The 27,133-nt window shown below is 45.7% G+C and overlaps 1 protein-coding gene across 1 annotated transcript in view; it reads right to left on the bottom strand.

Moving 5' to 3' along the window:
• LOC119167627 (uncharacterized) overlaps nucleotides 1-27,133 on the bottom strand; it is a 50,185-nt gene that overhangs the window by 2,369 nt on the left and 20,683 nt on the right. The window contains exons 2-4 of the mRNA XM_037419129.2: nucleotides 4,082-4,298; nucleotides 2,860-3,046; nucleotides 990-1,154 (exon numbers count right to left, since the gene is read on the bottom strand). Of these exons, the coding sequence (XP_037275026.2) occupies nucleotides 990-1,154; nucleotides 2,860-3,046; nucleotides 4,082-4,298 (569 nt within the window). The remainder of the gene's footprint in view (nucleotides 1-989; nucleotides 1,155-2,859; nucleotides 3,047-4,081; nucleotides 4,299-27,133) is intronic.

The raw sequence follows: 27,133 nt of genomic DNA, 5'->3' as shown, positions 1-27,133 counted from the left end.
ATTATACTTTCTGTATCAATATTCATCAACCTAGAAGAATTGAGCAACGTAAATACCTTGGTCTGATTTTAACAATCGATCATCGCTGGAATCATAACATAGTTCGTAACAAGAATACCTCTGGTTCCTATTGTGCCATTTGCCACTTTCAACAAAAGAAACAAAATACTTAGCCCACGAAACGCTTATTACACTAATAATGGAATATGCAAAAATTGTCTCGAATCATTTCTGTGTTACACACGTCTCGAAAATTGAGAAAAATTGAGCGTCTAGCAATCACCTTAATATTCAATAAATATGAGTGAACGCATTGGTCATCTCAACTGTGTGTACTTGCAGAGCTACCGTCTATTGAGGCTGGAACTGAGTAGAAAAGACCGAAATATATATACCTGATCATTAATCAGGTAAAAATATGTATCTTCGTCGTGAAACTTGTAGACATCGCCATTCAAAGTCCATTGCTGCTTCTGCTGTTTACACTGATTGCTGTAAGTTGTGGGTATCACCCTGCGTTTTGGTGCTCAGGCCGACAAGCTCCCGTAGGAACGGTCAAAAAACGGCCGGCTGGCAGTTGAGCTTGAACGCAGTCAATAAATGTCATGTTCCTAGCACCCTTAGCCCTGAGCCTACAATGTATAGCTACTTCCCAAGAGCTCTCGATGAGTGAAAGCATTTGACCGAAGAAGCCGTTTCATGCTCGTCCGCATATTTATTCCTAAAACGCCGAGTTCATATTCTCCTTTGTATCTATTAAAGCCTTATTAGTCCGTAGATGATCTAGTGCATTTGATGTTCGTTCCTTTATGAGTCAGTTATGATTATACACATCATTATGTTCTCACTCTGAAATGATTGTCAAGTTTTTTCATACTTAATTTCCATTTCTGTAATAGCCCTTTGTAAGAGCTGACCGTATCTGTAATTTAAATATTTATAAATAATAATTAAATATTCTTACTTGAAGGCTTTCGGGCGTTACTCACCCTGCCGTGCTCCAAGCCTCTGTCGCGACACATTCGCAGGGGTCTTATCACCAGCCACCTTGCCATCCAGCGTGCCACCCGCCGTGCCACCCGCCATGCCAGCCGTGAAGAGGAATGGGAGCGGGGGCAGCGTAGTGCGCGTGGTGGGTGTGGTGGGCGTGATGGCTGCAAACGAGCGACGACACTTGTATAGTGGAGAGTAATGGGCCGCCCAATGAAAGAACTCTGGGCGATGACGAAGTGTCATTCGCACTCACGGGAATCAGGAAATTCGCCGTAGGCTCATGCAAGAGAATCGTGGTTGATAGACTCGTGCTGATTGTCACGCAAAATTTGGGTGAAAACAGAAATTAATAAATACTATTTTATCACTGGATGATGAATGAAGCACGCAGAGTGTTTGCTTTCGAGGCATACTTTTTGATACAGCGCCCGGACAACTCTTCGATCTTTCTTTAGAGTATTTCTAATTCTCGCCGCCATAACGAGTCGCACGTTGACCGTGCACGACATGCGCCGATTCGGCGTGTTTTTCGTCGCTGCTCCCTAGTGTCGCCTTGGTTCGCATAACTTTCACGTATTTGTTCATGAGTTTCACCGGGTTTCGGAACGCAGTTTCGCCACGGCGCATCGGAAGCAATGTGAATGAATGAAGGTTGGGTGTCCCCTGCAATTGTTTCACGTGCTTTACCTAAATTTTAAACGGTATACGTGCTCTTCAATGTAGCTCAATGACCAGGCAGTGGCGTCACTAAAGCAGAGGCTGCGGGTTCAATCCGCGCACGGCGGAAGCGGGAGCGAAATGTGAAAAACCGACTATAGCTTGATTCACATGTGCGTTCAATACTTCTATGAGGGGAAAATCCGTGAGATTAACTTCACTACCTTGCGCACTATCTGGCGTGCAATAATTGCGTAGCTTTGGAACGAAACCAGCAGAAAACGTTTGTATACAGTTAGAATGTTTTTTTTTTAAGTTGCTATGAGAACGTTTCAAAGCAAACCAGTGCGTTTGCCGTAAGTTGTATGATATAACTGATAGAAGTACTTTAATGGCATTCAAACCGTTTCAGTATAAAAATAGAAACTAGAGTTTTTCCTTTTTTTTTGCAGCGGCTTTGCGTTTCCGGTTGTCACATATACGTTACCGGGTTCCAGCTATTGAAACGACGAGGATGCTTGTTTACGTTGATGTTTCTTGAAGGGACTTCACCAACGTTTATTTTTTTTAATTTAAGCTTCAATGTTGTTGAGCTGAGGCAAAGAGTCATGTAGCTTCACTTGCTTATTAGGTGAAGTAGTCAATGAAGTCGCCGCTGATTCACTCATATGCATCTGGTATATTCTATAAAAATCGGTATTGTTAGGTTAGTAATACTTTGACCGTTACGATTGCAAGTTTTCGATTAGACTCTCTCGCCAGATATTCAGGGCTCCAAGATTGATCTTGTTTTCCTTATCGGCAATGCTTTATTCTGTAATCTAACACGATTACTGATTCACGTGCCTAATATATAGAATCATATTATCGTTATCAGCTCTTATCAGCGCCATGAGCAGTGAACAGGGGCTTTGTACTTGAATTGAACTGATGTAGCACATATACGTAAAGAAGAAATGACCGACCGACCGACCGACCGACCGACCGACCGACACAACAGGACAGAGCGCTATACCAGTTTGGTCCTATTGTGTCAGTCTACTCACCCATTTTTCGTTTGCTGCAACGCGCTACAGCAGTTCAAGTACGGCAAACCAACTCGCCCAATCTTCAACATCAGTTAACAAGGGATACTAATGCTGGCCGATTCTGTGAACATGAGCACGACTTTTGCCGCTTCCGAGACCTGACCGGGGCTGTTTTACTCACCCGTATGCGACGGGAACCGGGATCACCCTTGGACCCAGGGCGGCGCCGATGATTGCGATCTTGGCCAATTTCTTCAGCTTCGTGGCATGTGCTTCTTGCGTCCCCAGCACTAGCACCAGCGCCACGCAGATGATAGAGAACGCGACTCGGCGACTGAACATCTTCAGTGAAGCGGGCTGAACTAAGCCTGCGGTGTAGACAACAACACGCAGGCGTGGTCACAACGGTGGCAGCTGCGCGTTTTGATGGTTCTGTGCCACGATAAACGTGTACATCTCACAGAATCTCTCAGGGGTTAGTGCAGATATTACGCATCACGCATGGACTCATGAACTTGCATAATATGTCTGCCATCTTGACACTTTTTTGTCACTCTTGTTATACATGACAACCGCACGTCTTGCTATTTCACAACTTCACAACTGCTAAAACACCTTCCTTGTGACTAATCATTGCTGGAGATTCACCTAAATTTTCCTCACATAAACAAAAAAAAGAAATAGAGGACGCAATATTGCACGGGCTGTTAGAAGCTATTACGCCGAGGAAGAAATAAAAAAAAATGTCTAAAGTTTCTTATGTGACGCTTTTTGTGTCACGTAACGTTTCATGACGTTATAAGGCGCCACTACTCGTTTCCCTATTGGGTATTTGTTGGCCAACTGCCAATGCCTGTGTTCACCTCCTGGGCGCCCTTGGGAAAGTAGTTCACGCCGCGTGCTACAACTGATGGTGCAGTTACGATCGAACTGCGGTTACAAGGTTATACAACGATTGCTATACGAGTGGCTCAAATGTAGGCTTTGGAAAGGCTTCATGTTTGACTTTCGTCTAGTTGAGACCCTAATTTTTGCAAACCGTGTCAAACGGTGTTCAAAATCGCCTGAACGAGCCATTAGATAGCATTTGGAGTATTGTCCACGCTTAAGGAGAACACTCTGATGAGCACCTGCTATATTGCGGACTTCATAACTGCAAGTAGACGTAGAAACCTTGTTCTTCCGCGGCACTAGTCTACCAAAAGAAGTCAGAACAGCTAACCAGCAGTACTCTTGTGCAAATCTAAGGCACTAAGCTTTCGCCAGAGAGTGAAATCTGGAGATGGTGCACGCGAAAGCGTTCCCTCTATCTGCGAACCCGCTTTACATGCTAGAACGTGCATTCGGCCTAGCAATTACGTGAAATTCGCGTACTGTGCAGACTGCCATGCCTCGCAACTCACCGTTCGAGGAGATGCGGCTGACGGGATCCTACACCGGCGTCCAGTGGCTGTGTGCGGAGTGTGTGCGTCGCTCGGCTCCCTATATCGGCGCCCAGCGGCGGAGAGGGATATCGCCGACCCGACGTAGGGGCGGAAAATGAACCGATGCCTGCTTTTTTTTTCGATAATATACGCAAATTTGTTTCCAAACTGCATTTCACTTTCGGCAGCAGCCGAGCTCAACCGCCGTCCGTCTTCCGCAGGCATCGGCTCCCATTCCGCGGAAGAGACGCGGTTTTCTCGCAAGGGAGGAAGATTTTGCCGGTATCGCTGGGTCGCCCCGCTTAAGATAAGGAAAAGAAGACCTCGACCGTGACGGACGAGCGGCTTGCGAAGTGCGACTGTCGGGGGCAGTTCCTCGTGACACGCCCTACGTGCTTCACCTTCGCACTTGCTGCGTACTCGCGTTTAAGAGCGGTAGGCGCCTTACATCACACCCCGGGCGCAATTGACATTTGGCTAGGCCTGGAGCCAGAAAAAAGAGCAACGCTTGGTGTTGGCAGTTTGAAAGAATATGTGAACGGGCAAATTGACATGTTTATTGAATAAATAAGCTTAGCACGATACATCAGCTCGGGAAACACTGCCATTTCTCGTTTACGCGCTGGGGAAATGCAAAACTGCTGCTATGGCCGTAACTTACCGAATCGTTTAAGTGAGGTTATCTATAATAGCCAGTTGCCTTAATTGCTGTTCCTCACTTGTTCAGCCACCATTGAAAAAATCTTTGAAGTTTCAACCCGAAAGTTATCGTGAATCATTTTCATTGTAGCGTGTGTATATTTAGAATTTTAAGATTAAAAATATTTATGTGGTTGAAAATATTTGGTTATAATCGAAAACTGGTCAGAAAAGTGCTTCTTACGACGATAGCCAAAACACAGACGGCGGAAATCAGAAATGGTAATGTTAAATTGTAATGAGTGCAGTAGGTTGTTGAATAAACTAGAATAAGTGTAATATTATAAATATGAATAGTGCTGTATAAAAAACAGAAAAACAGTATATCCGGCTCGGCTACCCATTTGACAAAACTTCTTGCAGTTAAAAAAGTTTCCATTTCAAATGATCCAAGTCTATTATATAAGTCCATTACACGCAATAAAGTGAGCTTTTGTGAAAAAAAAAACAGCTTTGATAATTTTAGGAGAATGTCCATGTGATAAAACACATTCAGTACGCCGAAAATTTATCGTAACGTTATGGTGGGCCCCCCTTGGAACGTTCACCTACTTTTTTATGTGAACGAAAAAACAGATTTTTTCCTCGTCTGTTTAGCGTCCCAGTTTTACCGAAGCGCAGCCTTCATGTAATGGTTCAGCATTAAGGTTTCAGTGGTGTGGCAACCATGTTCGATGCTTTCCTATTTTAAAACGTCCAGTATATCCCTGCTTTCATCAGTTACCATAGTTTATAGCTTTTCGAGGCTCAAACAAGGCAATAGATTCGCTCAAGTATACAACTTTATCAATGTCAGTATGCTCGATCACCCCATAGTCCTCTAGTAGAACGTTTCACTCAATTCAAGAGCATAGGATGTTGGAAAACTTCTTCCCCGGGATTTATACTTTATTACGACAAAGCTTTGTGATATATTATTTGCATGTAGCGACGCATTTTTGATGAGTTGGTACGCCCTGCTAAATGGGAAGCTTACGATTCCTGCTTTGAACACGCGCAGTGGGGCTGGAATGTGAAAACTGCTCATAATTCGTGAAGAAATTAGGATTAAAACATACAGCTTTTTAATATATGGTAGTGAATAAGATGTGCCACAAAATTTAAATAAAAACGAAAACGCCATTGTTCATAACCTTCTTGAAGGACAGTGACACACCGTAAACGTAACTGGCAACAGGGAACATGAGCTCTTAGGTAACATAAAAAAACATAACATTTGAGAGGTAAAAAAGCTAACTAGAGCACATCACTGAGGAACTGATAAGCTGTAACACGCGGAACGAGTTCGCAAAGCAGTGAGGAAGTTCAAGTGGGAGACTGCCGAGTTAAACCTTAAAATATCAGCTAACACATTCCCATCACGGTCGATAGAAATGTGCACGTTTTGTTTAAGCAGCTGAGGCTCGCAAACAGCGTTGTTTTAGGCATTCAAGAAAATACATTAGTCACACGCAGTGGTAGCGGCATTACAAAGAGCGGTAATTTCGATATTGTTAGTTTTCATTAGTGACATAGTAAAGCACGATATGTTTATGAGGGATGCCAACGGTGGAGGGCTCCATAAATTTCGACTATCTGGTGTTGTTTTAGCGTGCACTAACACCACACGGTACACAGGCCTCTACCCTTTAGCCTCCATCGAAATGTGACCATTATGGCCGGGATCGAAACAGCTACTTTTGGCTCTAATAATGATCGAATAATGAGAAGTAAGTTTCCACCGACCACTAAAGGCTAACGCAGTACCATGAAAATATCTGTTCTCATGTTTCCTGAATCGAACGATCAGAAGCAGAATGTTTGTAAATTTAATTAGCAATCGTTATAACAAAAAATAAAACAAGCTAAACACGGTGGCAAGTCTCAAGGCAGGAGAACGCGTCCGCAGGCCAGAAGAGAAGACTGGCAGAAGTTTTTGTCAGGGATCCATTCATACACACAGGAGGCTAAAATCTGGAACATGGTTAGTAGGGTAGCAGGAAAACAAGTACGCACACTTCCACTCGTAAACACACAGGGCTATACCTTGGAAGATCAGGCGAACTTCCTTGGTGCACACTTCGAACGGGTGTCCAGCTCGTCACACTATACTGACGCTTTCCACAAATACAGAACAAGAATAGAAATGCAGAAACTCGAACACAAATGCACTAGAGACGCGGCATATAACCCAGCTTTCAGTTAAGCTGAGCTCCAAACATCACTAAACTCCTGCACTACTTCTACCCCAGGTTCTGACCGTGTGATGTATGAAATGATAAAGAACCTACCAATCGAAAGACAAAAAACCTTACTTTGTTTGTGCAACGCTATCTGGTTTTCTGGCGCTATCCCTACTTCCTGGAAAGAGGCTATTATTATTCCCATTTTGAAAGAGGGCTAGGACCCTTCTTTTGCTTTGAGTTATAGGCCTATTGCACTTACAAGCTGCTTGTGCAAAGTTTTTGAAAAAATGATAAACTACCGACTTGTACTCCTTGAAACAAACATTTTGCTCGACCCGTTTCAGTGCGGGTTTCGAGAGAGTAGATCCACCACAGACCACCTTGTTCGTATCGAGGCGCCGATCAGAGACGCTTTCGTCCATAAACAATATTTTCTCTCTGTGTTCCTCGATATCGAAAAGGCTTACGATACAACATGGCGCTTAGAAATATTAAGAGACCTGTCCCCCCTTGGCGTGCTCGAAAGAATGTTTAACATAATTGAAAGTTACTTGTCAAATCGGACATTCAGAGTTCGAGTAGGCAAAATTCTTGCGCAAACATTTGTCCAAGAAACAGGCGTGCCGCAAGGTGGTGTACTTAGTTGCACACTTTTTATCATCAAAATAAATTATTTGCGCTTGTCTATCTCTCGAAATCTCTTTTACTCCACATATGCCGATGACGTCCAGTCCGGTTTTAAGTCTTGTAACCTGGCCATGTGTGAGCGACAGGTTCAGCTCTGTCTGAACAAAGTCTCTAGCAGGGCTGAAGAAAACGAGTTCCGACTGAATGCACAGAAAAGCATGTGTGTCTTGCTCTCCAAGAAGAGAGGCATTCATTCCGAACCCGATATTCAATTGCATGGGCAACGTCTTTCCGTTAATACCGAACACTAATGCTTAGGCCTAATCTTGGACACCAAGCTGTCGTTCATACCACAAATCAAATATTTAAAAAACAAGTGCATAAAAGCTATGAACGTTCTAAAAGTGTTGTCACGGATTACGTGGGGAAGTGACAAGAAGTGTTTATTGAATTTGTATAAAAGCCTCGTACGTACCCACCTAGACTATGGGGCAACGGCATATCAGTCTGCGACACCTACTGCCCTTAAAATGCTTGACCCTGTTTATCATCCAGGCATCCGCCTTTCTACGGGTGCTTTTCGCGCTAGCCCCGTAGAGATCCTGTACGTGGAATCGACCGAATGGTCGCTCCACCTACAGAGATGTTATATGTCTTTTAATTATTATTTTATTGTAAACGCAGACAGGGATCACCCATCACATTCTACAATTAATGACATGTCAACTCTTGCTGTGTTTTAAAAACGGCCTTCCATGAGACAGCCCTACTCACTCCGTGTGAGGGGCTTAGCGAAGGAAACCGGTGTGCCACTCGAACACTGTCTGATGGCTCCCGTAGTATGCCTGCCACCGTGGCAGTGGCAGGCGATAGATTGCGACGTGTCTTTCTTAGAGGTTACGAAGCATGCACCAATTGCACACATGCAGACATACTTTCTTGAACTACAACATAAATACACATATCCTGAGTTCTTTACGGATGCTTCAAAATCTAATACTTCTTTCTGTCTCGTATGCAGCCGTCGGCCCATCCTTTTCGGAAGCCGGCGTTCTGCACAGAGATACAAGCATTTTTACCGGCGAAGCCTGTGCGATACTTGCGGCTGCTAAACATATTAAACAAACAAAACTACAGAAGGCAATAATATATACAGATTTCCTAAGTGTAGTAAAGGCTCTGAAAACACCTAAAAAGCACAAAAACCCTGTCCATGTCTCGCTTTATTCGCTTTTATGCACAGTCTACTCATCCAAGCAGCATGTCGTAGTCTGCTGGGTGCCAGGACAACGCGAAATAGAAGGCAATGTTCTGGTGGACCAGCTAGCTGGATCCGCCAACAAAACCGCTATCAACACTTTGATATCAATTCCTGCTTTCGACTTGAAAGCTGTTCTCAAGCGAAAGATCAGGCGTTATTGGCAGAGCACATGGGACACACACACAGATAATAAATTGCAGGTCATCAAGCCGCAACTTGGTCATTGGTCGCCAGCATCAAAATCACGCCTCACTGAAGTAATCCTTACAAGGATAAGAACAGGACATACAAACACTACACATTTATTTATTTTGTCTGGGGGCGATCCACCTTTGCGTGACAGATCTGTAGAAGCACTCACCGTACTTCACACTCTAATACAGGGCAAAAAATTAGACAAGCTAAGAAGACAACACTTTCCATTACCCTAACGACAACAGATACCCCTACATCCTGCAATGTTTGTCGGTAGGGAACCACTTTTCACACATAAATCATTGTTAGCTTCTTTAAAAGATGTTCGTACGTTTCATAACATATACCCGGGAATTCCGTGGCACGACGTCTCCAGAGAGGTCTCCACTGCGGTGGCTACACTCAATAAAGCACTTCCTTCACGGCCCTTGGACGCAAGGGTGTGAACGATCGAGGCACTAGTGCTTATGCCACACGTGCCCACCATGGTTTTTATTATCACAAACTTTCGTCATTCATTAACACCATAGACTTTTCATGGCATGCTCATGATTTTATTATTTCTATGTTTTTGCCCGCCTTAGGAAGAGGAATTTTAAGGCCCTTATACAGCCGCTAATCATAATCATTGTTCACATCTCTTGCCTCATGAACTGGCGCTCTTTGGTCATCAAATGGCTCTTGCGCCACAAAACATCGAACATCATCATCAAACACGGTGGCATAATGGTACTTCGAGGAGTTGTCTACCGTCCTTCACTGCTTTTCTGTTTTGTATTGCAATAAAAAGCCACACTAGGCTTCTGCGTTCGATAGTAGTGGTCGCAAAACTTCAGGCTTAGCACGTTCTTCTGTACATCGTCGGTTCATACCGAAGGCTTGCGAGCACTGGATGTAGAACATCCAGTACCTGTAGTACGGCCTCACTGTGAGGTGAATTCTGCTTGACGACGACACTCGATGTGTGGCGACGAACACTCGATCGGGATTTATTTGTCTTTTTCTGGCAACTTGACAGCCAGATCTCTTGCCCATGTGCGCTGTGGATCCGCGTGTCGCTGCAACTTCGGCAACGGAGGCCAAACTGCATCAGTTGCCACCACACTGGTGATCGGTGGAAGCGATGAACTTGAACTGCACTGCCGAGAAACCGCATGCGGTTGTTTCAGGCCTTCATCACGTTTGGTTGTAGATGTAAAATCAATTGAAACGCTAAATATTATATGTATTAAATGTAAACTAGAAATTACATATGTAAAATCGATTGAAATGCGGTCACTTCGAGAAGATTAGCGCAATGCGATTGATGTATCGATTTTTTTAAAATGGTAAACGTAAGTCAGCAAACGATTACCAGCCCGTACCCTTGACGCGGATTTGCTGCTAAGTGATTGAGCGTCTACTAGCAAAACATATTCTTAGTGTTCTCGAATATAATCAGTTATTTCGCGCAGATGAGTGCACGGTCGTTCTACGTTCACAGAATTAACAGACACACTCAACAAGTTCTATCATAACATCAATTTCCTCTTGCAGACAGATGTAATTTGCATCGATTTTAGGAAGGCCTTACATAAAGTTTGCCACCGTAAACTACATTACAAGCTGGAACGATTACGAATGAGCGAAGAAGTACTACGATGATTAGAGGCTTATTTATCTACGCTACAACTGGCTGTAAGAATTTAAAATAGGCGTAGTGGTTTGGAAGTGAAGCTTTCATGGGCTTTCCAAGCATCGGTTCAATAACTTCTTTTTGATATTTGCTAATGATATCGCTTTAATAGTTAAGACTCCGAATAAAATGAATCTTTTTGCAATAACTGCTCGATTTATCCCCCAGTAACTTGCAAAAGTGACTAAATTATAGTGAACAAATTTAGATAAGTGGCGTAAAGTTGTGACATAAAAATAAACTATAGTAAGGCAACATTAGCTCACATTCGCTCAAGTGGGCAGCAACTGTCATTCACGTATCATATCGGAATTCACCCTGTGAACAATGCCACTTGTATCAAATACATAGGAGTTAGTATTATGCACACCTTTCAACTGCACGCACATATATAGATAGCATGCGTTCAGAGTATGATGATGATATATGGTGTTTTTTGGCGCAAGGGCCATTTGATGGCCAAAGAGCACCAGTTCATGCGACAAGGAATGTGGATAATGATTGTGATTAGCGGCTGTATAAGGGCCATAAAATTCCTCGCAGTAAGGCGGGTAAAAACATACAAGTAATAAAATTATGACCATGCCGTGAAAGGTGTGTGTGGTGTGAATAGGTGACAAAAGTTGGTGATAAAAGGTGACAAAAGTTGGTGATCAGCACAAGTACCTCACTCGTTCATACCCTTGCGTCCAAGGACCGCGAGTCAAGTGTTTTCCTGTGTAGCCACTGCAGCGAAAACCTCCCTGGAGAGGTCGTGCTACGGGATGCCCGCGTATATGTAATGAAAATTATTAATATCTTTTAAAAACGCTAACAATGATTTATGACTAAAAAGCACTTCCCTACCAACGAACATTGCAGGGTGTAAAGGTATATATTGTCGGTAGGGTAATGGAAAATGCTGTTTTCTTAGAGTTTCTAAATGTTTGCACTGAATAAACATGTGAAGGACTGTTAATGCTTCACCACATCTGTCACACAATGGTGGATGTCCACCGGACAAAAGATATGTGTGTGTCGTGTATGTGTGTCCTATCCTGAGTCTCGTTAGTATTACCTCTGTATGACGCGATTTTGATACTGGCAGCCAATGACCAAGGTGTGGCTTAATAATGTGTAGTTTGTTGTGTGTGTGTGTGTATCCCACTTGCTCTGCCAGTAGTCCCTGAGGTTCCGTTTGAGAGACGACGTAAGATCAAGGGCCGGGATTATTATGGGTGTCGGGGCAGTGCTTTTGTGGACGGATGCAGCGAGCTGATCTGCCCTCACGTTGCCTTGAATTTCACTGTGCCCTGGCACCCAGCACACTACAATGTTGTTTGAGTGAGTAGAGTGTGCCCAAAATGGAGTAAAGTGAGACAAGGACCATGTTTTTTTTTGTTTATTAAGACTGTGCAGAGCCGTTACCACACTGAGGGAGTCTGGTTAAATTACTGCTTTTTGTATTTGTACTTGTTTGATGTGCTTAGCTGCCACAAGTATCGCGTAAGCTTCCGCTGTGAAAATACTTGTGCCTGGATGTAGAGGGCCAGCATCCGAAAAAGATGGGCCGATAGCGGCGTAGGACACAGAAGAGTTAGTCTTGGAGACATCTGTAAAGAACTCAGGACGTGTGTACTTGTGTTGAAGTTCCAGGAAGTGTGTTCGAATATGGGCAATAGGTGCATGTTTTGTAACTTCTAGGAAAGACACATAGCAGTCTATAGTCTGCCACTGCCATGGTGGCGGGTATGCTACAGGATCCATTAAACTGTGTTCAAGTGACAATCCAGTTTCTTCAGCTAGACCCTTCAGGTGAACTGAGAAGGGCTACCTCGTCGAAAGCCTGTTTTGAAACAGAATGTAGCTCGACAGATCATTAATAGTAGAGTATGAGGGGTGCTTCTTGTCTGCTTTCACCTTAAGAAAATATACAAAGGACATGTAAGTTCTCTGCAGATGAAGCGACCACTCATTTGACTCAAAGTAAAGGCTTTCTACGGGGCTGGTGCGAAAAGCACCCGTAGAAAGGTGGATGCCCAAATGGTGCACGGGTTCCAGCATCTTCAAAGCACTTTGAGTCGCAGACTGATAAACAACAGCCCCATAATCTAAGCGGGTGCGAATGAGGCTTTTATACAGTGTGATGAGGCATTGCCTGTCACTACCCCACGTAGTACGTGACAACACTTTACAACATTCATGGCTTTTAAACATTTAGTTCCTAAATACTTGATGTGCGGTACGAAGTTCAGCTTGTTGTCCAAGATTAAGCCTAAGAATTTATGTTCCGCATTACATGACAGACGTTGACCGTTCAGTTCAATGTCGGGTTCTGAGTGCACGCCTCTCGTTTGGGAGAACAAGACATACGTGCTTTTTTCTGGGTTTAGCCGGAATCCGTTCTCCTCTGCCCATTCAGAGACTTTGTTTAGACCTAACTGAACCTTCTGCTCACACATTGCTAGGTTGTATGAGTTAGTCAAGCTGGACGTCATCGACATATCTGGAATAGAACATGTTGCGGGAAATGGACAGCTGCGAGGAATTCATTTTGATAATAAAAAGTGTACAACTAAGTACACCACCTTGCGGTACTCCTGTTTCTTGCACAAATGTTTGGGTGAGAATACTGCCCACATGGACACGTAATTTCCGATTAGACAAGAAACTCTCGATTATGGAAAGAATTCTACCGCGCACACCCAGGTGAGACAAGTCTCTTAAATTGCCCGAACGCAATGTTGTGTCGTAAGCCTTCTCGATATTGAGAAATACTGAGAGGAAGTATTGTTTGTGGACGAAAGCGTCTCGGATCTGTGCCTCGATACGCATCAGATGGTCGGTGGTCGATCTACCCTCTCGAAACCTACACTGAAACTGGTCAAGCAGAATGTGTTTCAAGGAAATGTAAAAGTCGGCGGTTTATCATTTTTTCAAAAAGTTTACAAAGGCAGCTGGTTAGAGCAATGGGCCTATAACTTGAAACTGAGGAAGTGTCCTTGCCCTGTTTCAAAATAGAGATAACAATAGCCTCTTTCCAGGAAGCAGGAATGGTGCCAGAAAGCCATATAGCATTGTATAGAGAGAGTAATGTTTTTCGCGTTTTGAGCGGCAGGTTTGTCAACATTTCATACGTGACACGGTCGTAGCCTGGGGCAGAATTATTTCAAGAGTTTAGTGATGTTTGTAGCTCAGCTAAGTTGAAAGCTTGGTTGTATGCCTCGTGATTTGTGCACTTGTATTCTAGTTTCTGCTTTTCTATCATTGCTTTATATCTTTGGAAAGCTTCAATATAGTGTGACGAGCTAGACACTTGCTCGTAGTGTGCACCGAGGAAGTTCGCCTGATCTTCCAGGCTGTCACCCTGTGTGTTTACGAGTGGGAGTGAGTGTACTTGTCTTCCTGCTACCCTACGAACCATGTTCCAGACTTTGGCCTTTTGTGTATATGAATTTATCCCTGATAAAAGCTTGTGCCAACTTTCTCTTCTGGCCTGCCGACGCGTTCTCCTGTCTCGAGATTTTATTTTCTTAAAGCTCTCAAGGTTTTCCGCTGTCGGTGAGTTTCGCAGCACCCTGTTCTGTTCCTTTCGCGCATTCTGACACTCAGTGTTCCATCACGGGACGTGTCGTTTGCCGGGCAGTCCAGACGTTTGTGGAATGCACTTGGCTGCTGCGTCAGTAAGAAAGGCCGTGAAGTACTGCACAGCTTCATCTATGCCTAATCCGCATATGTCAGTCCAATTAAGTGAGTAAGCTTTTGAAATTGTTCCCAGTCGGCTTTGTTTACCAGACATTTGGGAACGTGTGGAGGACATGTATTTATGTATTATTGGTGTACTCAAAACTAAAGGAAAATGGTCACTTTCGAATGGATTATTTATGACTTTCCCCTGAAGTAATGGTACAAGTGAAGGAGCTAGATGCGATACTGAGGTCTATGGAAGAGTAAGTTTTGTTGGCAAGGTTATAGTATGTTACCTCTTTCCTATTCAACAGACAAGCACCTGAAGAAATGAGGAATTGTTCAATGAGACGACCTCGTGCATCACAGCGGGAGTCACCCCACAGACCATTATGTGCGTTCAGGTCCCCAAGGACCAGATAAGGTTCAGGTAGTTCGTCTATTAAAGACTGGAATTGAAGTTTTTCAGGACGGTGGTGTGGAGTTATGTACAAAGAGCAGACAGTGACAAGTTTGTTTAGAATGACTGCTCGGACAGCCGCCGCCTCGAGGGAAGTTTTAAGGGGTAAATGTGTGCATGCTATACCTTGACTGACTAAACCGCTACACCCCCGGATGGTGGCATGGCATCATCTCTATCCTTTCGGAAGATTTTGTAGTTACGTAAAAAGTTTGTGTTTGTTCGTTTTAAGTGTGTCTCTCGTACACACAGCACTCTTGGATTGTGTTCATGGAGGAGTTCTTGTAAGTCATCGAGGTTTCGGAGAAGGCCTCGGATGTTCCACTGTAATATTTCTGTCTGTATATTTAAACAAGAGAGATGCTGCTGTGTGTACAAAGAGTATCCTGTGTAGGAGTTAGCTCGTTAATGCAGGTGGCAGGACGGTCGTCCGGCCCCGTTATTGGTTTTTTTTTATTTTTCTTGGCGCGCTCCAAGGAGCCGCGCCGCAGTTTTGGTACCAAGGGTACCGTTGTGTTCATTGCCTCCCCAGAGGCACTGGGTGCCCGCACATGTGAGCTAGTGGTTCGGATCTTGGGCCTCGCCTGGTGAGGGGAGGCCTTGAGACCAGTGGACCCTGGAGTCACCGGCCTCAATTCGCTAGGAGGTGGAGTAGACTGAACTACTGCCGCCTCGGGGGCAGGCGCCACAGCCGACGGCTCGCTCTGCGCTGGCCGAAGGAGTGGCGAGGGCTGGTGCGGCGTTGCCCCCCGACGCGCCGCATCAGCATATGTAGCGCCATAAAATGGCGACACTTTACGTCTCTCTTCCTTGAATGTGATATTTTCTTTAACTTTCAATGTGATGATTTCTTTTTCTTTTTTCCAAAATGAGCAAGACCGTGAGTATGCGGCATGATTTCCGCCACAGTTCACACAGTGTGATGGTTCTTCGCAATTGTCAGAATTGTGGCCTGACACTCCACGTTGTGCACAAGTTTGGTGACCACGACAGCTTTGTGAGCCGTGTCGGTACTTCTGGCATTTGAAATAACGACGTGGGTTAGGTGTATGGTCTGATCGACGTCTTAGTGTACCCTGTTTGAATACTTTCTGGCAGATTACTGGAAGCGAACGTGAGAATCAGGTGTTTCGTTGGTGTTACCTTGTTGTCTCTTCTAATGATGATTCTTTGTACATTGGTCACATTCTGACTCTTCCACCCCTCTAGAAGTTCCTCTTCGGTCAAGCCGAGCAAATCAGCATCAGATACTACACCACGGGCTGTGTTCATAGATCTGTGTGGCGTTACAGTGATGGGAGTGTCACCAAAAGCTGAAAGATTCTGTAGCTTTTCACACTGTTCTTTTTCTCGAACTTCAAGGAGGAGGTCTCCGCTGGCCATTTTGGTAACTTTGTACCCGGCTCCAAGAGTTTCTGTGCGACATCTGGCTACTACAAAGGGGGATACAGTTCTGGCTTGCTTGCTGCTTATCTCACTATGTATAACATGAAAATGGGAAAGTTTTCATTTGATCGATTGAAAAAGCCAAAGTCTTCGGTGCGTACGCGCTTTAAGGCGGTACGATCACTTAACAAGGGAAACGCTGTATGCATTCCAGTTGAATTTTCTTCAGAAGCGTTGGCGGCCACCCACCACGGAGCCCAACGAGGGGACGCTACAAGTTTGCGGATGCTAAAACCTGCAGACGCCAGCCGTACAACGCTACTATAACCCAATGTGCCTAGACCAAGGTAGGCTATTTGCACAGGGTTAACCCTAGCCGCCAGGAAGTTTGGAAGTAGGCAGAAGAGAGTAGAAGACAGGACAGATAAATAGTGAGAGATAAAGACGAAGATGTTGGGAGAGAGATATGGGAAAAGGCGACTGCCGATTTCCCCTGGGTGGGTCAGCCCAGGGGTGCCGTCTACGTGAACCCGGGGCCAAAGGGGTATGTTGCCTCTGCCGGGGGGCCTTAAAGATCCAATCACCCAGCGTCGGCTCAACCCCCAGGATCGCCTTTTCCCCGGACACGGTAAAGCCACGCACGGCTAGGCGTGGGAGAGCGTAGAAACTCTCCCGTTAGCTCGGCTCCATGGTGTCGCTACACACCAAACGCCTACTTGCGCAGGCACCCCTGCGGGGCATGCGTTCAGAGTACGCTCGCACAGTGTTGTCACCTTGCCGGAAAGTCTAGAGTGCCAAAGTTGAAAGAATTAAAAAATTAGCGGTCCGTTTCTAACGCAGTAAATACCGACGCACACATTATGTCACGGCTTTGCTGAAATATTGTGAGCTTGAGTGTTTAGAGTTTCATAGGTGCAAGCATCACCTCAAGTTCCTATTTAAGATTATGAATGGGCATACCAAAATAGACAATGACATATCTTGAACCTTCTGAAAGGTAATGTGGTTGTCCTATTAACACTTGGCCTGTTCGGCCTCATTTCACACGCTCTAATGCTATCCCACACTTTAGGGGCGAAGCTCCTTATAGCGGCACCCGTTCGTCCCTCGTAGCCGTTGTAGTAGTGTGTAACAAGTATAACTTAGGTGAGACTAGCGGTAATTTTTGAAGACTTTCAACATCAAGTTAAAATTACAATTTATTTTTATGCGACAACAGCATGCTGGTTGCCGCCGATGTCTTAATCGCGCTACAACCAGAAAAGTTTTTCCGAGCTTTAGACAGTCTCTTTGAGTGACGTATGATGTCCATGGTTATTGGGGTTTTTAGCGTAATTGTACGTATAATTCTCTACGTTAACGTGTTACCTGATACCGGTTAGCGTTTACCGTGTTACCAGAACGCATGTTTCTCAATCTTGTAGTTTCTCAATAGTAAATGTTCATGTAGGTGCGTAAACGTATACCTCTACGATTCTACAACCATAAATAGTGTTGCTAACTGCATTTAAGCAAAATTTAACTTAGGAAGCACTCAATCAACACTGCGGCAAAATCAAGAGACGTTCTTTTTTGATTGTGTGCAGTATCCTGGTATGGGCAAAACGGTGAGACAATAAAGGCCATTGCAATGATGGTGTCAACATCTTGTGACACTTCGTGCGACCACACTCATCAACATCTTGGCTTTCGCTTAATGTTTTGATGATGATATATGTTGTTTATTGGCGTAAGGGCCATTGATAGCCAAAGAGCGCCAGGAAATGATATCGGATCGAAGCAATGGTTATGTTAAATGGCTGTAAGAGGACCCAAGATTCTGCGCTCTAAAGGTGCGAGTAAAATCAGGTTCTCTTCTCGACGTAGAAGAAACCACTTCTCCCCACTCGGCGCCCGAGGCGCGCCACCCGCGGTGGTATAGCAAAGTGGGAGAAGAAACGTACGCCGCTATCCCAATAGCGGCTATTGGCCTGCTGGTCGCTTGACGATGAAGCAGAAGCAGCGCTGAAGAAGTTCTAGATGGCTGAGAAAAACTTGTATTTACAGATTTTACAAAACAATGGACATCAATGATACAAAAAAAAGAAAAGAAAACATTTTGTAAATGAACCGACTTTTGTAGGGCGACCCTACGGGGTTTGGCGGAGCCGATGGTGCCTAACACCGCAAGCTCGGTTCAGAACATTAGGCGGAGCCCCGGGGCCTCTTGTTATCCCATCCTGGCGCTCCTCCCTTACAACACTCTCGGCAAATAATCACCTAATCACCTGCTTGTCCTTTGATAGGACAGTACATTAGGTAGATAAAAAAAAACCGCCACGAGGATGCCACCTTTGTGCACGTGGGACTCATGCACTCTCCCCACACAACACAACAACCAAAACGTAAATAAAACAAGACTAGAAAAAGCATAGAGGCCAGGGCCAGCTTCGCGGCACACAATTATGTAGACAGAGCTAGCCGTACTCGGTATTGCGGCCGTAGGGCGACTTCCCTCTACCACGTCAATTTCTTGACGACGTGGCTATAATCCTCTTGCCTCTGTGCGCCGTAAGAGGAACCGCTTGCCGACCGCGCATGTTTCTACTCAAGAGCTCATTTGCCCGGATAAACGGGGACACAGTCGAAGACATGCCCGATTCAACAATAGGCAACCTAGGCGTCGAACGGGCGGCCGTTACCATTTCCCGTGTCGCGAGCCCGCTTCTGAGAGTTACTGGACCAAAGCCGGACCGGCAGAAAAGGTCGTCGGCGACTTCAGAGTTTTCTCAACGCGCGCCGCCGATTCTGCAGGCGCGCAAACAGTACGTGGCCGGGCCATAAGCCGAACCGATGCGAGGAGTCGCCGCGGTGCGCGGGGTCTCGGAAGAGGCCCGTTGATGCGCCGACTGCCAGCGCCGAGAAGCAATAAGGGGGCCGTCACAATGACGTTTATAATCTCACCCCTTTTGTTGCCCCGGTTGGTTCCCTTTTCCTTGAGTTAATAGTAACTCGAAACGCTCGATTGTCTCTGGCGTTGAACAAAGCAGGGTAATATGCTGGCGCTATGTGTCTGCGCTCGCGGCAAAACCGGTCGGTCGCGCTTCGACCGCTTGTCACTCAAGCAACGCTGGCTGCCCGTGGCTGACATGCCTTCCCAAGCTTACACCGCAAAGCAAATAAAAGCAAGCAAAAATTGCCGCGCTACCAATTCTTACCGTGGTCCTACGGTGCGTAAGACATATGTTTATTAAAATCATGAAAGTGAAGTGAAGCAAGCCTGGTGAGAATGAGTTCTAAGTAAAGGCTTTCTACGGGGCTGGTGCGAAAAGCACCCGTAGAAAGGTGGATGCCCAAATGGTGCACGGGTTCCAGCATCTTCAAAGCACTTTGAGTCGCAGACTGATAAACAACAGCCCCATAATCTAAGCGGGTGCGAATGAGGCTTTTATACAGTGTGATGAGGCATTGCCTGTCACTACCCCACGTAGTACGTGACAACACTTTACAACATTCATGGCTTTTAAACATTTAGTTCCTAAATACTTGATGTGCGGTACGAAGTTCAGCTTGTTGTCCAAGATTAAGCCTAAGAATTTATGTTCCGCATTACATGACAGACGTTGACCGTTCAGTTCAATGTCGGGTTCTGAGTGCACGCCTCTCGTTTGGGAGAACAAGACATACGTGCTTTTTTCTGGGTTTAGCCGGAATCCGTTCTCCTCTGCCCATTCAGAGACTTTGTTTAGACCTAACTGAACCTTCTGCTCACACATTGCTAGGTTGTATGAGTTAGTCAAGCTGGACGTCATCGACATATCTGGAATAGAACATGTTGCGGGAAATGGACAGCTGCGAGGAATTCATTTTGATAATAAAAAGTGTACAACTAAGTACACCACCTTGCGGTACTCCTGTTTCTTGCACAAATGTTTGGGTGAGAATACTGCCCACATGGACACGTAATTTCCGATTAGACAAGAAACTCTCGATTATGGAAAGAATTCTACCGCGCACACCCAGGTGAGACAAGTCTCTTAAATTGCCCGAACGCAATGTTGTGTCGTAAGCCTTCTCGATATTGAGAAATACTGAGAGGAAGTATTGTTTGTGGACGAAAGCGTCTCGGATCTGTGCCTCGATACGCATCAGATGGTCGGTGGTCGATCTACCCTCTCGAAACCTACACTGAAACTGGTCAAGCAGAATGTGTTTCAAGGAAATGTAAAAGTCGGCGGTTTATCATTTTTTCAAAAAGTTTACAAAGGCAGCTGGTTAGAGCAATGGGCCTATAACTTGAAACTGAGGAAGTGTCCTTGCCCTGTTTCAAAATAGAGATAACAATAGCCTCTTTCCAGGAAGCAGGAATGGTGCCAGAAAGCCATATAGCATTGTATAGAGAGAGTAATGTTTTTCGCGTTTTGAGCGGCAGGTTTGTCAACATTTCATACGTGACACGGTCGTAGCCTGGGGCAGAATTATTGCAAGAGTTTAGTGATGTTTGTAGCTCAGCTAAGTTGAAAGCTTGGTTGTATGCCTCGTGATTTGTGCACTTGTATTCTAGTTTCTGCTTTTCTATCATTGCTTTATATCTTTGGAAAGCTTCAATATAGTGTGACGAGCTAGACACTTGCTCGTAGTGTGCACCGAGGAAGTTCGCCTGATCTTCCAGGCTGTCACCCTGTGTGTTTACGAGTGGGAGTGAGTGTACTTGTCTTCCTGCTACCCTACGAACCATGTTCCAGACTTTGGCCTTTTGTGTATATGAATTTATCCCTGATAAAAGCTTGTGCCAACTTTCTCTTCTGGCCTGCCGACGCGTTCTCCTGTCTCGAGATTTTATTTTCTTAAAGCTCTCAAGGTTTTCCGCTGTCGGTGAGTTTCGCAGCACCCTGTTCTGTTCCTTTCGCGCATTCTGACACTCAGTGTTTCATCACGGGACGTGTCGTTTGCCGGGCAGTCCAGACGTTTGTGGAATGCACTTGGCTGCTGCGTCAGTAAGAAAGGCCGTGAAGTACTGCACAGCTTCATCTATGCCTAATCCGCATATGTCAGTCCAATTAAGTGAGTAAGCTTTTGAAATTGTTCCCAGTCGGCTTTGTTTACCAGACATTTGGGAACGTGTGGAGGACATGTATTTATGTATTATTGGTGTACTCAAAACTAAAGGAAAATGGTCACTTTCGAATGGATTATTTATGACTTTCCCCTGAAGTAATGGTACAAGTGAAGGAGCTAGATGCGATACTGAGGTCTATGGAAGAGTAAGTTTTGTTGGCAAGGTTATAGTATGTTACCTCTTTCCTATTCAACAGACAAGCACCTGAAGAAATGAGGAATTGTTCAATGAGACGACCTCGTGCATCACAGCGGGAGTCACCCCACAGACCATTATGTGCGTTCAGGTCCCCAAGGACCAGATAAGGTTCAGGTAGTTCGTCTATTAAAGACTGGAATTGAAGTTTTTCAGGACGGTGGTGTGGAGTTATGTACAAAGAGCAGACAGTGACAAGTTTGTTTAGAATGACTGCTCGGACAGCCGCCGCCTCGAGGGAAGTTTTAAGGGGTAAATGTGTGCATGCTATACCTTGACTGACTAAACCGCTACACCCCCGGATGGTGGCATGGCATCATCTCTATCCTTTCGGAAGATTTTGTAGTTACGTAAAAAGTTTGTGTTTGTTCGTTTTAAGTGTGTCTCTCGTACACACAGCACTCTTGGATTGTGTTCATGGAGGAGTTCTTGTAAGTCATCGAGGTTTCGGAGAAGGCCTCGGATGTTCCACTGTAATATTTCTGTCTGTATATTTAAACAAGAGAGATGCTGCTGTGTGTACAAAGAGTATCCTGTGTAGGAGTTAGCTCGTTAATGCAGGTGGCAGGACGGTCGTCCGGCCCCGTTATTGGTTTTTTTTTTATTTTTCTTGGCGCGCTCCAAGGAGCCGCGCCGCAGTTTTGGTACCAAGGGTACCGTTGTGTTCATTGCCTCCCCAGAGGCACTGGGTGCCCGCACATGTGAGCTAGTGGTTCGGATCTTGGGCCTCGCCTGGTGAGGGGAGGCCTTGAGACCAGTGGACCCTGGAGTCACCGGCCTCAATTCGCTAGGAGGTGGAGTAGACTGAACTACTGCCGCCTCGGGGGCAGGCGCCACAGCCGACGGCTCGCTCTGCGCTGGCCGAAGGAGTGGCGAGGGCTGGTGCGGCGTTGCCCCCCGACGCGCCGCATCAGCATATGTAGCGCCATAAAATGGCGACACTTTACGTCTCTCTTCCTTGAATGTGATATTTTCTTTAACTTTCAATGTGATGATTTCTTTTTCTTTTTTCCAAAATGAGCAAGACCGTGAGTATGCGGCATGATTTCCGCCACAGTTCACACAGTGTGATGGTTCTTCGCAATTGTCAGAATTGTGGCCTGACACTCCACGTTGTGCACAAGTTTGGTGACCACGACAGCTTTGTGAGCCGTGTCGGTACTTCTGGCATTTGAAATAACGACGTGGGTTAGGTGTATGGTCTGATCGACGTCTTAGTGTACCCTGTTTGAATACTTTCTGGCAGATTACTGGAAGCGAACGTGAGAATCAGGTGTTTCGTTGGTGTTACCTTGTTGTCTCTTCTAATGATGATTCTTTGTACATTGGTCACATTCTGACTCTTCCACCCCTCTAGAAGTTCCTCTTCGGTCAAGCCGAGCAAATCAGCATCAGATACTACACCACGGGCTGTGTTCATAGATCTGTGTGGCGTTACAGTGATGGGAGTGTCACCAAAAGCTGAAAGATTCTGTAGCTTTTCACACTGTTCTTTTTCTCGAACTTCAAGGAGGAGGTCTCCGCTGGCCATTTTGGTAACTTTGTACCCGGCTCCAAGAGTTTCTGTGCGACATCTGGCTACTACAAAGGGGGATACAGTTCTGGCTTGCTTGCTGCTTATCTCACTATGTATAACATGAAAATGGGAAAGTTTTCATTTGATCGATTGAAAAAGCCAAAGTCTTCGGTGCGTACGCGCTTTAAGGCGGTACGATCACTTAACAAGGGAAACGCTGTATGCATTCCAGTTGAATTTTCTTCAGAAGCGTTGGCGGCCACCCACCACGGAGCCCAACGAGGGGACGCTACAAGTTTGCGGATGCTAAAACCTGCAGACGCCAGCCGTACAACGCTACTATAACCCAATGTGCCTAGACCAAGGTAGGCTATTTGCACAGGGTTAACCCTAGCCGCCAGGAAGTTTGGAAGTAGGCAGAAGAGAGTAGAAGACAGGACAGATAAATAGTGAGAGATAAAGACGAAGATGTTGGGAGAGAGATATGGGAAAAGGCGACTGCCGATTTCCCCTGGGTGGGTCAGCCCAGGGGTGCCGTCTACGTGAACCCGGGGCCAAAGGGGTATGTTGCCTCTGCCGGGGGGCCTTAAAGATCCAATCACCCAGCGTCGGCTCAACCCCCAGGATCGCCTTTTCCCCGGACACGGTAAAGCCACGCACGGCTAGGCGTGGGAGAGCGTAGAAACTCTCCCGTTAGCTCGGCTCCATGGTGTCGCTACACACCAAACGCCTACTTGCGCAGGCACCCCTGCGGGGCATGCGTTCAGAGTACGCTCGCACAGTGTTGTCACCTTGCCGGAAAGTCTAGAGTGCCAAAGTTGAAAGAATTAAAAAATTAGCGGTCCGTTTCTAACGCAGTAAATACCGACGCACACATTATGTCACGGCTTTGCTGAAATATTGTGAGCTTGAGTGTTTAGAGTTTCATAGGTGCAAGCATCACCTCAAGTTCCTATTTAAGATTATGAATGGGCATACCAAAATAGACAATGACATATCTTGAACCTTCTGAAAGGTAATGTGGTTGTCCTATTAACACTTGGCCTGTTCGGCCTCATTTCACACGCTCTAATGCTATCCCACACTTTAGGGGCGAAGCTCCTTATAGCGGCACCCGTTCGTCCCTCGTAGCCGTTGTAGTAGTGTGTAACAAGTATAACTTAGGTGAGACTAGCGGTAATTTTTGAAGACTTTCAACATCAAGTTAAAGTTACAATTTATTTTTATGCGACAACAGCATGCTGGTTGCCGCCGATGTCTTAATCGCGCTACAACCAGAAAAGTTTTTCCGAGCTTTAGACAGTCTCTTTGAGTGACGTATGATGTCCATGGTTATTGGGGTTTTTAGCGTAATTGTACGTATAATTCTCTACGTTAACGTGTTACCTGATACCGGTTAGCGTTTACCGTGTTACCAGAACGCATGTTTCTCAATCTTGTAGTTTCTCAATAGTAAATGTTCATGTAGGTGCGTAAACGTATACCTCTACGATTCTACAACCATAAATAGTGTTGCTAACTGCATTTAAGCAAAATTTAACTTAGGAAGCACTCAATCAACACTGCGGCAAAATCAAGAGACGTTCTTTTTTGATTGTGTGCAGTATCCTGGTATGGGCAAAACGGTGAGACAATAAAGGCCATTGCAATGATGGTGTCAACATCTTGTGACACTTCGTGCGACCACACTCATCAACATCTTGGCTTTCGCTTAATGTTTTGATGATGATATATGTTGTTTATTGGCGTAAGGGCCATTGATAGCCAAAGAGCGCCAGGAAATGATATCGGATCGAAGCAATGGTTATGTTAAATGGCTGTAAGAGGACCCAAGATTCTGCGCTCTAAAGGTGCGAGTAAAATCAAGTTCTCTTCTCGACGTAGAAGAAACCACTTCTCCCCACTCGGCGCCCGAGGCGCGCCACCCGCGGTGGTATAGCAAAGTGGGAGAAGAAACGTACGCCGCTATCCCAATAGCGGCTATTGGCCTGCTGGTCGCTTGACGATGAAGCAGAAGCAGCGCTGAAGAAGTTCTAGATGGCTGAGAAAAACTTGTATTTACAGATTTTACAAAACAATGGACATCAATGATACAAAAAAAAGAAAAGAAAACATTTTGTAAATGAACCGACTTTTGTAGGGCGACCCTACGGGGTTTGGCGGAGCCGATGGTGCCTAACACCGCAAGCTCGGTTCAGAACATTTGGCGGAGCCCCGGGGCCTCTTGTTATCCCATCCTGGCGCTCCTCCCTTACAACACTCTCGGCAAATAATCACCTGCTTGTCCTTTGATAGGACAGTACATTAGGTAGATAAAAAAAACCGCCACGAGGATGCCACCTTTGTGCACGTGGGACTCATGCACTCTCCCCACACAACACAACAACCAAAACGTAAATAAAACAAGACTAGGAAAAGCATAGAGGCCAGGGCCAGCTTCGCGGCACACAATTATGTAGACAGAGCTAGCCGTACTCGGTATTGCGGCCGTAGGGCGACTTCCCTCTACCACGTCAATTTCTTGACGACGTGGCTATAATCCTCTTGCCTCTGTGCGCCGTAAGAGGAACCGCTTGCCGACCGCGCATGTTTCTACTCAAGAGCTCATTTGCCCGGATAAACGGGGACACAGTCGAAGACATGCCCGATTCAACAATAGGCAACCTAGGCGTCGAACGGGCGGCCGTTACCATTTCCCGTGTCGCGAGCCCGCTTCTGAGAGTTACTGGACCAAAGCCGGACCGGCAGAAAAGGTCGTCGGCGACTTCAGAGTTTTCTCAACGCGCGCCGCCGATTCTGCAGGCGCGCAAACAGTACGTGGCCGGGCCATAAGCCGAACCGATGCGAGGAGTCGCCGCGGTGCGCGGGGTCTCGGAAGAGGCCCGTTGATGCGCCGACTGCCAGCGCCGAGAAGCAATAAGGGGGCCGTCACAATGACGTTTATAATCTCACCCCTTTTGTTGCCCCGGTTGGTTCCCTTTTCCTTGAGTTAATAGTAACTCGAAACGCTCGATTGTCTCTGGCGTTGAACAAAGCAGGGTAATATGCTGGCGCTATGTGTCTGCGCTCGCGGCAAAACCGGTCGGTCGCGCTTCGACCGCTTGTCACTCAAGCAACGCTGGCTGCCCGTGGCTGACATGCCTTCCCAAGCTTACACCGCAAAGCAAATAAAAGCAAGCAAAAATTGCCGCGCTACCAATTCTTACCGTGGTCCTACGGTGCGTAAGACATATGTTTATTAAAATCATGAAAGTGAAGTGAAGCAAGCCTGGTGAGAATGAGTTCTAAGTAATCATGACACCATGTGAGTGTTATATTAGCACCGATGCCTCGCCAGCGCCCTTGGTCCGAAGGGCCGGGAGACAGGTGCTCTGTTTGGATGTAGCATCCGCAGCAGCAGCCTCCTTTCAGTGGCCGTGCTACCGATCTCTTGAGTAGATAACATGGAAAGTATTTACTTCCTTCAGGAACGCACTCAATGCATTATATTTCAAAAGAGGTTCGCGACCAATAAACATAGCTGTGTGAAGGGGTATCTGTTCCTTGTACGCTACTAGAAAATATTTTTTTCCTGTAAGCCTCTAGCTCAGAGCATTCAAGGAGTATGCGGAGTACGGTAAGTGGACGGCCACATCTGTGACAGCTGGGTGGGTCACCACCGGACAAAAGGTGTGTGTGCGTGATGTGCGTGTGTCCTATACTAAGCCGACAGAGACTGGCCTCTGTACGGCGCGTTTTTGACGTGGGTGGCTAGTTACCGAGGTATGGTTTGATCATTTCATTTTATTATACTGTCAGTCCCATTTGGGCTATAACAGGGGTGTAAAAAAAACCAATATACATACAAAAAATAGGCACTCCCTATACAACTTCTAATATACATAACAATGAATGACAAGAAATAGCCAAAGCACTCTGCTCTTGAGGACATAGAATAAGCAAAATATAAACTATACATCTTTATACACGACATCCTTTAGGCCCTTCAAGAAAGAAGGTACACATTCCGATAAGGCAGAGGAATTCGGCAGCCTGTTCCACTCACTGATCGCCCGCGGAAAGAAACTGAACTTAAAACAATCGTTGTG

Source organism: Rhipicephalus microplus, chromosome 6 (assembly GCF_043290135.1).
Source record: "Rhipicephalus microplus isolate Deutch F79 chromosome 6, USDA_Rmic, whole genome shotgun sequence".
Taxonomy (NCBI): Eukaryota; Metazoa; Arthropoda; class Arachnida; order Ixodida; family Ixodidae; genus Rhipicephalus; species Rhipicephalus microplus.
Note: the sequence above shows the minus strand (reverse complement) of the source record. Positions and strands in the feature narration are given on the sequence as shown.